This window comes from Tiliqua scincoides, chromosome 5, assembly GCF_035046505.1.
Source record: "Tiliqua scincoides isolate rTilSci1 chromosome 5, rTilSci1.hap2, whole genome shotgun sequence".
In the NCBI taxonomy this organism is placed as follows: domain Eukaryota; kingdom Metazoa; phylum Chordata; class Lepidosauria; order Squamata; family Scincidae; genus Tiliqua; species Tiliqua scincoides.
This window is the reverse complement of record NC_089825.1, coordinates 73,149,022-73,161,802: the sequence shown is the minus strand read 5'-3', so window position 1 is coordinate 73,161,802 and position 12,781 is coordinate 73,149,022. Positions and strand designations below refer to the sequence as shown.

General features: G+C 39.8%; 1 protein-coding gene across 1 annotated transcript in view; it reads left to right on the top strand.

Annotated features, from left to right (window-relative positions):
- CENPC (centromere protein C) overlaps positions 1-12,781 on the top strand; it is a 37,340-nt gene that overhangs the window by 14,260 nt on the left and 10,299 nt on the right. The window contains exons 2-8 of the mRNA XM_066629201.1: positions 619-733; positions 2,042-2,144; positions 3,407-3,484; positions 5,594-6,523; positions 7,870-7,908; positions 10,100-10,176; positions 12,662-12,721. Coding sequence (XP_066485298.1) covers positions 619-733; positions 2,042-2,144; positions 3,407-3,484; positions 5,594-6,523; positions 7,870-7,908; positions 10,100-10,176; positions 12,662-12,721 — 1,402 coding nt within the window. The remainder of the gene's footprint in view (positions 1-618; positions 734-2,041; positions 2,145-3,406; positions 3,485-5,593; positions 6,524-7,869; positions 7,909-10,099; positions 10,177-12,661; positions 12,722-12,781) is intronic.

The window sequence follows — 12,781 nt, the reverse complement described above, 5'->3', positions numbered from 1 at the left end:
CTAAAATGTTTGAACCACTGCCATAGAGACAATAGCTTGTTATCCCTTTACAAAGTTGTAGCTTCTCTAAGTGTTTATTTCCCACATTAGCCTTTTAGCTATTGCTTACCTCAGTTTTGAATTACCTTACTCATAGCAGATATTTCAGCTGGTCAGAATGTGAGAGTAATGAACTCCATGGAATGTTTACCGCTACTTCGTGCAATACATTTTCTATGTAGAGATAACTTGCATGTGTTAAAAATTGTATGTACAGGGGCTGCCACAGCATATACCTTGTAAAATTGCTGTGGCCTTTGTTTTCACTTCTTGACTAGTATACATTGGGAAAATTGCACTTATGCTGTACTTCAGAGGGGATCATGGGCTCTATCCAAAGAAAGTTTGTCATTATTCAGTCTCATTTGAATTAATTGGACTAATTGGGTAACTATGAATACAACTTAATGCGTGCATTTTCTTTGTAGTAAGATTATCCCCATATCAGAAACACATTATGTATTAAAAGGTCTTATTGTGACCATAGTGCTACCAATGGTTTACATACAGAAATCTCAAACACCTTGTTTATCAAGTGCTTTGATTTTTTACCCTTTATTGTCTCTTTCAATTTCTGAGTCACTATCTGATTGGGAGAAAGAAAAACAAAGTCCAGATAAGATTAACTGTGTGAAGGCTGCTTTTAATACCTTGGCCACCTCATCATTATCAGACCTAAAAGACAGGAGCTCAGGTGAGCAATGTTGTTGCTGAACTGCCAGGCATTTGGATGTGTTTTTTGGAAATACTACTAATTTGTTAATCTCTGAATATTTTCTTAAGTTACACTAAAGGACATTTCCACATGATCAAACATGTGAAAGTACCAGCAATTCCAAACCCTCCTATACTCCCTGTTGCCATGTTAGAAGTATGGGGGGAGAGTGGTCCCACAGGATAGTCTTGCTGCAGGAGAAGTGGAGGAGTTATTTTTATATATTGTATGATAAGTGAGTTTCAGCATATGGTTTTTGGAGGCAAACAAGGGGAATAAGCAAAACAGCCAAAGGTTCTTTGAAATGTTTGGAGTTTCACTTTTCAAAATGGCATGGGTAAGTTGGAGTTGAGAGCACGTGAATGGAAAGGCCTACTTATGTATAAATAAGAATGTTGGACTTATCGTGATAATTCTCTTCAGTAGATGGAGAGAATCTTTGGATGGGTTGCTCCACTTGCAAGCTCCACTAGGCTGAACTGTGCAAAACAGACTTGCCCTCTTCTTGCTGTGGGAAGGAGCCCCTCTCTATTAGAGAACTGAGTCAAGAGGGGGAATTAGGAATTCATTATGATAACTATTGTCAAAAAATAGTTCAAAAATATTGCAACGTGAGGAATTTAATGCAACTGTGTAGGAGCTCGTGTCCCAAACCAATGCACAACTGGCTCTGTTAACTTTTGGTGCCATGTAAACAAATGTCCTCCTAGATTTGGATAGCAAATAACTGTGTGTTTGTTGTTTGATAAATAAACCACTCGTCATTGCAAAACTTCCCAGTGCAATATACAAGATTAAAATAGTAAAATTATTTATGGTTGTGCCTTTTCTTTTGTTGCTGTTAACCCTTTTATCTTACAATTTTAGGTTGTTGTCTTATTTATATGGACTAGCAGCTATGGGGTTATTTCAGCCTAATATTCATTTAGCTTTTTAAATTGGTGTTTAAATATGTTTGAATGTTGCCTGTACTGTTGTAGTAGTGCTTTGATTTTTGATGGTTACAAGTATGATGATTTGATGATTACAAGTAACTTTTTTAAAGTCACAGTGACATGAGGCGTTTTTTCAAAATGTGTAGCAAACAAAAAGCCATAAAGTGAAGTAGGACCACAGGAAGATAATTGTCTTTTTTTTTAGTTGTGGCAATGAAGCTTGAAGCAGACATCTAAGGAAAGAGTGAAGATGTTGGTAGTTGTATTTATTTTGCTTTCACTAACAACAAAACTGGTGATAATCCATCAAAGGATGCTGGAATATTAAAAAGCCATGTGTTTTTTCTTTCAGATGAAGATATTAGTGTGTCCTTAGGATCACCTGCTCTTTTATTGGAAGAAGTGAAATCATCAGGACACACGGAACTTACTCCTCCTGATCCAAACACAATAATGTATAGCAATGTTTCTATTCCTATGTGTAATTTCATATTCGTAGGGAATAAATACACCTTTTGTGTTCCTTATATTTTGACTAATTTTGACAGTAAATCAAAATTTTTGGTCAACACTGACCATCTCTTAGTGTGAGATATGATGCTTGTTTTCAGGGATGTTTGGGGTAGAGCCCCAACAGTCTTCTGCCTGCTCTGAGCCAAGTGGAGGTAGACAATGTAACATTTCCAGAAATATAAATAAAAATATAACCAAGAAAAAGAATATATAAAAGAAAAATATAAAAGAAAAAGAAATTAAACATTGGGGTAGAAAAGTACAACAAGCAGGCTAAGGAAAAATGTCTACATTTTGTCTGGATGGACACACAAACTAACTGGACCAAATTGGATGCAATAACTACTAACATCCAGCAGTGTAAGCTGGATAACTACTTAAGTACAAAGCATACAAGTTTGCAGATCAGTGTGGTTTGACAAAAACAAAGAAAACAATTCCCTAAATGTGTCTTGTTAGAATAGCAGTTCCTATTGCTAGCTGTTTATGTCATCCCAGGAATCCTGGTCCCTGCAGTTACTGAAGAGTAAGTGGGTGTGTCTTCTGTCAACTTGCATTAGATTCCAACAGCAAACCAGGCAAAATACACCCAAGCCATGTGCTTGATTTTAGGTTTGATAGGGAGGAAACCACCACTCTCTATCCCATTCCTTTAAGTCTAGACCAGTGATTTTTCAACCTTTTTCATTTCATGGCACACTGGCAAGGCACTAAAGTTGTCAGGGCACACCATGGGTTTTTTGACACTTGACAAGGCACACTGTGCTGTCAGTAAGGGGCTCTCATCTCCCAACGGTCCTATTGATAAATGACCCTCTCCCAAATTGGGAGAACCTGGGAACCATTCACAGCACCCCAGTGTACCACGGCACAGTGGTTGAAAATGGCTGGTCTAGACATAGGGGTTTGGCTGCCCAATTAGTAGGCACATGCCAATCTCAGTAGGAGGCTTGGTTAATCCAGACTATAGAGAAGGGATGGGAAGGATCGTGAGGGTGTTTCAAATCAAGGAGAAAGTCTACTTGCAGCTCTTGGGCTGCTGAACCAGCACAGAATCATCTGGGAAGTTAGAAGTGTCAAAGAAAGGCAAAATTAGTTGTTGTTTTTTTTAAAAAAGGAACAAAAATGGGGCATTCTTCACTAAAAGACATCATACAAGAAAAGAAACAAGGTGAAGGACTAAATACTTTGCTATATTTTTCAGTCCAAAAAAGAAATCGGAGACCTTAGAATCTTTAACAACTACGACAAGATCTTCTACAAAAGAATGTGTTGGGAAACTGTAAGTATATCATTACCATTTTAAGGCGTTTGTTTGTGTCTGAGCTGTTTGACCATTTACAATGGAAGTTTAGATATCAGACTCCACCTGTGACACTTAAAGTGGCAGGCATGTCCTTTGAAGCAAGCAAATGGGTGGTTGCTAAGAGATGTCCAGGTCTCTTGGATCTGATCTGGCCCTAGGTCCATCACTTTGCCTGCAGACAGTTTGTTGTATGGCTTGTCAGTGTTCCAGACAGGATTGTTTCCCTGAATGCCCATAAACCTATTACAAGTTTATGGTACATTTATTCTCTAGTTCAGTGTTTCTCAAACTGTGGGTCAGGACCCACTTGTTGATTAATGAGCCAATTCCGGGTGGGTTCCCATTCATTTCAATATTTAATTTTTAATACGTAGGTTAGGTTTGATGCTACCATGGCATGTGACTGCACTGGGAAAATGTGACAGATCTGTACTTTTAACAGGCTACTCTGTATATGCTTTTAACAATGATAGTAAATGGCATCCTCTGCTATTTCCCATTTCTTTTTCACCTGCGACAATGGTTATGTTCTGGCCACTCTGGAGGTATTTAAGGGGAAGGTTCTTTCCCAAGTTCTTTATGGCTCTCCTATCTGGTTTAAGGCTATTAACTAATCATTAGAACACATTCAAGCCTCCTTTTTGCAGAAGATTTTTGGGTTTACCCAGGTGCATTCCCTACCTGGTTCTGTGTCTCGAGGTGGGGTTAATTTGGTTAAAGACTACTGCATGGCTAAGATTATTGAAACTTTGGTTTAGGATTTTATTTAACCCTACCTCCACTGGTCTAATGCATCAATTATTGTTGGATTCAGTCCTGCCTTTGGAGATAGCCAATCTTTTAACTAAATTTAAGTCAATAGGGCTGGACACCACAGAGCTAGGCATGATTGGCTGTGATGTAGCTTACAGAATTGTCAAAGAAAGAATTCTTCATATTGAACCACAAGAGCTGCTTAGTTCTGCCAAAACCACATGCTCTCCACTCTATCTCCATGTTCCGGTTAGTTTTGGGAAACCGGCCTGCTTCTTTTATCTTCTGGAGTGCTCATAGTCTCGGAGAACTTTCACACTTGCAAGATGGAACGCTCTTCCATCGATCCTGTTAATGGGCAGGATCAGTGGTATCCCCTACTCGGAGAGGAACTGCAAGTGTGGTAGGCATTGTATTGAGACTCTAACATATATCTTTTTCTACTGCCCGTTACATGATGCTTCATGCAAGAAATATTTACGCCCATTGTTAGCTAGGATGCAGGGCTGGGAGGATTCAATCATGCTCCAGTTTCTCCTTTCCACATCTGAATCTGAGTCCCTGGATTAGGCTGCTTCCTTTTTATCCAGGGTAATAACCAGGCAGAACTCTGGGACTCTGGGAAGTGTGTGAGGAAAGGACTGATGTTTATGTTGTGTTGTCTTTGTATATTTGTGTTTTGTTTTGTTTCTTTCTCTGTATTTTATGCCAATAAAGGTCTTACTGAACTGATAGTAAATGGAACTTATTCTTGGGAAAGTGTAGGTAGGATTTCAGTTTAGGATTGTTAAAAATTTTCCTGCTTGATGATGTCACTTCCGATCCTGACAGATTTGCAGTCTAAAAAGTGGGTCTCGATGCTAAAAGTGCGAGAACCACTGCTCTAGTTCTTACGAGATTAATTATTGAATTTCTATAATAATAGAATCCTAACTTTTTAAAAGTTTCATATTTCAGTTAATATCCTCAAAAAACTGCAAACACCTTGAGGTCATTTTATGAAATTTTTTTGAAAAAGTCTTTCTTTCATTATTACAGAAACACGAAAGAACCAAAATCAAGATATTTCCATTTAATTTTACAGTGTGACATATGTGACAAATACTGTATATAATTTAAAGCAATTAGGTTACTGCTGCTTAAGGCTTTGGCCATATGAGAAACCACCTAATGTGAGTTTCTGATTAACTGAAAGTTACTTTAAATAAACTTCATAAATTGTAACGCATTACAGAAATGAATAGTGGAAAATGCAAAATATCTGAGTTTATCTTCAAAATGGAATCATCCCTGGAAATAACATTTGAGTTTTCTCTTCTTTGTGTCTCTTAGGCAGCTGACCACTTGGAAATCGTTATCTCCCCAAACTAGGAATACAATAACTGTTGAGTCAGATAATGAGTGTGAGTTTTTCATAGAGGAATCGTTTGGAGCACCTTCTACATCTTGGATTTCAGTGCCCCAAAAGAATAAACAAGCAGAGAAAAAGAGCTTAACTGTTTCATCTGAAACAAAAAAGGCAACCAAGCTGCAGAGCATGAAAAGGAAAGATAAAAGAGCATCAAATAAACTTGTCAATCCTCAAACTAAAATGAAGTTGGATGTTTCTGGAAGAACACTTCATGAATTACCAGATGTTGCAAGGATCAGTGAAAGAACAACTGTGGTAAATGACCAGTCACAACTGGTTTGTTCCATCCAACAAGCTAGGAAGCATGCGTGCTCTGAAGATAAGCAATCAGTAGACTTAGAAAAAGAAGATGACCAAGAGCCAACGAGGGAGGATGTGCACTTGGAGGACCAGGCTGCTCTACTGGAACAGGACCACAGTTTTTCAATGGAGTCAAGAGTCACTATTGCTACAACCCAACAGTCATCTTTTGACAAACCAGTTAAGAAGCAAAGATCTCCAATAATTTCACAATCTAAAAAACAATTGGAAATGGAGAGGAGTAATGTTAAAAGTTCTGTTAGAACCAAAAGAAGAAAAAACAGAGTTTTGGTTTCAGAGGAAAGTTCTGAAAGTGAGCATGGAGAACAACAATATGATGAACAGACTAAAAAACCTTATGAGCAAAGACTAACTGATTTGAGGAAGACACCATCTCTTAGGGGTCTGAAAGGAACACAGACATTTTTAATAAGTTCTGAAGATCATGATGGGATTGTATTCCACAAACAAGATTCTCCTGAGCAATATATTGCCAAAAAAACATTAATTGCGTCCTCAGAACAGCAAAACATTACTACCAATTCATTGCAGTAAGTGTTTCCATTCTTTCTCTATTGTATATTGATTTGCTTTTGTATTCATTTAATAATTATTTCTCATTCTTAGGCCAGCGAAAAGTATGTACTACTGTCTGTATCTCAGTAAGGGGTAGACGATTTGGCTGATCTTACCAGGGCTATGGAGCTATTTTGTGTAACTCTCAGCCAAAACATGTTTAAAACCAAATCTCCATTTTTTCCTTGTTTGTTCTTCCTAAATTGATTCACTTGCAGGGTAATCCTGTATATATTTACTCAGAAGTAAGTCCCACCATGTTCAATGGGTTTTACAGCCATGTAAGTGTGTATTGCAGCCCTAATTGCGCCTATCATCTAGTTTTGTTTCCTTATTTACTTCCTGACCTACATTTTTGGGTTGGTATTCTGGACAGCAGGTGGAGTTGCAGGAACATTCTACTTCTTTGGAGAATGAATGATGAATGTGTTTAGTGCTTCAGCTATTAGTCATATGTGGAAAAAATAAAATACCTAAACTGAACTTATTTATAGTACTGTTTATGTGGTGGGTGTTTTGAATTAAAAAAAAAAGTCAATCCAAGTGGCCTGTTAAAAAGACTGGCAGGTTTATTGTGGTATAAATTTTTGTTGAATTTTTTTGACTTCTGCAGCAGATTAAAACACCTCTAGAAAATGTTGCTGTTGTACGGTATTTCTGCTGTTGAGCATGGTTAAAATCTTCAGTTGTTGTACAACTCAGTATTGATTGGTTATTTTCTTCCCAGACAAAGGGCAAACAGGGAACCTGGAAAACCACTGATAGGGCAAACCATAAACATTGCCTCTAGGTCTTGCCCAGCTAGAGAACACACAAGTCACTTTCTCGGGTAGCAGTGGGCTTGACAATTAGGGATGTCAAACATAAGGCCCACAGGCCAAATGCAGACCCTGGAAGCAATTTATCCAGGCTCCATTGCTATTGGGCTCTCCCAACTTGATAATTGGACTCTCTCATATCTTGAAAATATGACCAAGATTTGCACATTTTCTTTTCTGTCATTTGCGGTTAATGAGTTTCTGTGTGAGAAAAAAGTACTTAGCTATGACCATCATCTGCTTAATGATGTCACTTTCTGCTTAATGATGTCACTTCTGGCCCTCAGCAGGCACCATGAAAGCTAACTTGTGCCCTTTGTGTGTTTGACATCCCTGAGTTAAACCATTGCAGTGTGCCAAGCTTTGGGCCCCACCTTCTCAGTGATTAAGCACCTTTATAGGTTGAGGAACTCGATAGGTTCCTGTGCCAATGATCATGAATGTATACTGGCTATGTGAGGTTATTTAGTTCCAGAAAGCTTACTTACTTTTTAATCTCTTAGACCTTCAGGTGCAACAGATGCAAGCAGGAATAGCGGCAGGTAATTTTTCCTACTATGTATATATGTATACTTCGTATCTTTTTTTTAACCTAGCAGTGCTGTGAAGTTGGGAATGAATGAGCTGTCATTGCAGTATTGTTCTTCTGAGATGCCTTTTACATTGTATTGTTTTGTAAATACACCTGTTAGAGCTCTTGTTATTGTGAAGTTTTCTTTTGGAACGTTCATTGAATGCATGGGTGTGAATGTGTGCAGGCATTCTGTGGTTTTCTTCAGAAAAGTTATTTATGTTTCTGGAAATGTTGCCCATTTCACCTTCAACATACACAATTTAGAGTGGGCCAGAACAGCTTACTCCACACCTGAGCACTAAAGTAGTTGCAGATTGTGTCCCTGATCCTTTCGGCAGTCTCCTCATGAGCTCTGTCTCTATGGCATGGTCAGGTGGGGGCGGGCAGCATAGGGAGGTGAATGAATTGAACAGCCAAGGAATTCTGTATGGTGGAAGGGAAGGGACAGATCTTCCCGCCAACAACACACCAGTTATTGGGGCATACATCACTTATTCAGGTGATCGGTACTTGCCCAATGAGGAATTTTCAGAGATTCTATTTATATAAATATTTGCACTGACTGAAGAGGAAGTCCTTACAAGGGAATGGAAGAGGTCTAGGAGAGAAAGAAGGTGAGGGCAAGAGGGGTGCAGGCAGATTGGTAGCCATCCTAGCATGCCAGGGACCAAGATCATGGAAGTTTGGGAATTATGAAGAAAGGGCAAAAGTGGGGGTGAGAATGGGGTGTTGAGTTGAAAGATAAGGGATGGCTCCGTAAGTCAGGCTGTGATGCATGCTTTGTCGACTCTAGAACAAGCAGCTCACAGGGCCTTCAAACAATGTCTGGAAATGAGGGAAGGCCTCAGCCTCAAACTCAACTCAAAAATGAACTGTGTGAATGGTTCATGTGCTCAAGTCTTAGCTCAAGTCTTGCTCCAGAAATTGGATTAATATTCAGTTACCAAAAGTGAAGTTAAAGTGGAGCATCTTGGTTGTTGTCTCTGAGCTAAGAGGGTGGGCATTAGACATGGGGGGGGGCTACCAATTTGCATAAGAATTGGTTCTTTTGGATTAAGAGAGTTGTAGGAGGAATTTCTGAGTGTAGCTTCTCTGAAGGTGCAGCATGTTAAGGAGAGGAGCCAGGGGCTCACAGTTGCTTTGGCAAACTCAAAGTGGCTAAAGCCAGAAAAGTGTCAACCCCGAGAACCGAATTTTTCACATTATTTAATTCCACATTCTTTAAAACTCCATTATTTAAACCAAGGTTTTAAGTTATGGCATAGAATGCTGAAACAGGTGGCTTTATTCTGTTTTGTAGTTTTAAGTGAAAAACTGTGTGTGTTTACAAAGTAATCTGATGTATAGTGCTATAAATGTAAAATTATATGCAGTAAAATTCAGCAGACACAGCAGGTTTTCTTAGGTTATATGCTTTCTTAGGTTATATGCTTAGGTTATATACCCTAAGGTTAATTATATGCTTAGGGTATCGCCCCAGTATTTACATAAGCATATTCCAGTTCCCCAAAATCTTGATAAATTTTATGTTCTGCGTGTGTTTTCCACTTCGCTTTTAATTTTCAATAACGGATTTCAGGTTGTAAAATTAGCATTTGGACGTTTGCTGCCCTACCATACAGGTTGAGCCTACTTATCCATGAATTTTATATCTGCAGATCTGGTTCAATGTGAGTCCCCTGGACCTGCAATGAGCCAGATTTTACCCAACCTGAAGTCTCCTAAGACAACGGGAGCTGTTCTCCCATCACCTCCAGAGGATCTTCTAAGGCCCATGAAGGTCGCATGTGACCCCTAATGAACTCAAAATGGTCTCCAGAGGTTCTAGAAAGGCACTTCTGAATTTTAGCCAAAAACTGATATTGCCCTTCTAGGACCTCCAGAGGCCATTCTGAGACCCGTAAAGGCCACGCACGACCTCTGTGGACCTTGGAACACCTCTGGACGCTACCAGAGCAATGCTCCAGTCATATTCGGAGCTCAGGTGGGCTCTGAAAACCGCAGATTTTGTTAATCTGCAGGCCAGATGCAGACCCTGGTATCTGCAGCGGGTCCAGGAACGAAACTCTTGCGGATAAACAGGCTCCACCTACAGTAATAGCTAATATTTGTGTAGCATTTTCTAATTGTTTCTTCATCTAAACATGAATTTTTTTAAGTGGCCCAGTTTGGGATCATAAACATAGAAAGACTTCCAAATGTGAAAATTCCTTCAAAACAGAGAATTCAGCGTCAGGTAAGTAACACTGTTCTTGTACATTCTCTGTTTAATGTATATGTTCACATTCTCTGTTTAATGCACCTGTGTGTATAGTTGTAATTGGCAGATATAATATGTCTTATACACACTGCAACTACTCACCTATAAGTTGATCTCACAGGTAAGTTGAGGGCAGGTTTTGGGCCAAAAATCATGGAAGGGTATCTATGACCCTCAGATAAGTCAAACTTAGGGGGGTGTCTGACTATGTCAAACTTAGGGGGGTGTCTGACTATAGTTTTGTCTGATTTATCTGAGGCCAGATCCTGAAAATAACCTATCAGTAATTGTTACCTAAGAACTGTGCAATCTCTAATTTATTAGAAATATAGTAAAAGATCGTAAGATACATTTTTATTCTTTAACTTTTTTAATTCTGGTCTTCAAAACCTTTTTGTAAACACTATCGGAATAAGTGCACTGTAAACAACATTCCAGTAGAACAGTTGTTCCCAACCTGGTGTACATGTACTCAACAGGACCTTTAGGGGTACTTGAAAAAGAATTGAATAATGGCAGAAAAAGGCAACTAGTGCTCTAGAATGCCTTGCAGGGCCAGCAAAGCAGGAAGGAAAGTAGCTAGTTGGCCGTTAAGGTCCCACCAGTAGCTAGCACAGTAAAAAAGCTGAAACATAATATGGAAAGTGATCAGTCACCAAGAATTTCTCAGGACCTGGTGCAAAACAGTGAAAAGGCATAGTCTCCAGTTCTTTAAACAGATAAAAAGAGAAAATACTGTGATGAATACATGATGTATGGGTTCTCATATAGAGAAGGTAAGGATTTATATTCATATTAATTACAAACATTTTTAGCTAATATGAGGAGTACAATTAATGGAAATGGGCTGCCAAGGGGTATGCAAGTGAAAAAAGGTTGGGAACCACTGCAGGAGAACCATTATTCAAATCCTTCTTTAACGTGCCTGGTGTGTTAAGCCAGAGGCTGTACACATAACATATAACAGAGCACATAACTGGGAGTGTGCAATTCAATTCACAGCAGAGAGACAAGCAACAAGGAATGAGCATGAGCAAGTGCAGCAGCACATAGTCGCTAACTTATTTACTCAGAAGTAGACCCACTGCTTTCCATGGGTGTTATTCTTTTGTAATGGTGCACTGAACTGTCACCTGGTACTTTGTTTCAAATGGAAACAAGCATTTCATTTGCAAAATGGCTGCAGCAGGAGCTGCTAAAGGGAATGAGACTTGTTTGATTTCAATGGAAGCCTTGCTTTTTTTCTCAGGAGGAGAATAAAAGGTTAATTTTGGCTGCAGCTTGCTGGTGGAGAGATTGCCAGGGAGATTAACAGCCCTCTAATTATCTCTGCATTGCTTTTTCTGGTACAGCCACTTGCTTGAAAAGACCTGACCCCTGAGTGACCTCACAGATAAGGCGATGATCTAAGCTTGATTTACTGGCAGAAATTTCTTGCCCTATAGGCAGTATCTATGGTAAATATAAATTCAGGTGGTGCCACAGTATCTGTGGGGATCTGTTCCTAGATACTGTGCTCCGGATGTGTTCGGAGGCCTTTGTCAGAGCCAGGAAGCCTGTGTGCAGCCTTCCCAATCCTTAGGAAGCCTTCTGAAGCCTCCAGAAGGCTGAAAATGGGAAATGCCGATTTTTAGCCTTCTGGAGGCCTCAGAAGGCCTCCCGAGAGTCAGGAAGGCCGAATGTGGCCTCCCCGCCCTTCAGAAGGTCTTCTGAACATGACTGGAGTACAGTTCCAGTCGCAATAGTAGGATAACAGGTGGGCAGATCTGCAGGTTCAGGACCACAGTGAAGTAAAACTGAAGGTCCCAAATCTGTGAAGTTTGATTTCTGAATGCATATACAGGTGGGGCCTCTTTATCCGTGGATTCACCCCACCATGAATGCCAATCCCCCAGATTACTCCCCCTGCAGACCCCCCCAGACGTGACTGGAACCTTGTTCCATTTGCGTTGGGAAGGTTTTCTGAGTCTCAGAGAGACTATGCACCACCTCATGCAGCATGTCTGAGGTTCAGAATGGCTCCCAGAGTGGTTTTTTGGATGACTTGTGGTTTTACTAGAAGCCATCTGAAAACCCCACTGGGCACCTTTCTAAGCAGTGGCATGAATGGCTCCGGACATTTTGTTATCCGCAGTTTTCAGTATCCGCAAGGAGTCCAGGAGCATAACCTCCATGTATAAAGAGGCTTCACCTGTTAATGTTCAGAAGGTCCGCCTCTGGAGACATGCACACAGAGCTTGCGCACTGAGTGTGTTGACCTGTTCTGTCTCCTGTTATAGTGTTTTGAATTTTTTTTATGGATATGTATTTTATTATTGAGTTATTTTTATTATGTGTGTTGTGAGGGCATGGATAATTGTGGCTTGGCTGTCTCCGCCCAGCTGGAGTGACAGCTGATATGTCAGCCAGACCTGGAAAAAGACATGTTGTCACTAACATTATGATGGTATCTATGGGCTAGATCTAACAGCACCTCCAAACTGTGAACCTAATCCTTTAGGAACAACACGATTCCATCCAGGTGAGTGCCCCCTCCTCAGTCAAATAAATTCCTAAACAATGGTACCTCTGCCTTACTTGA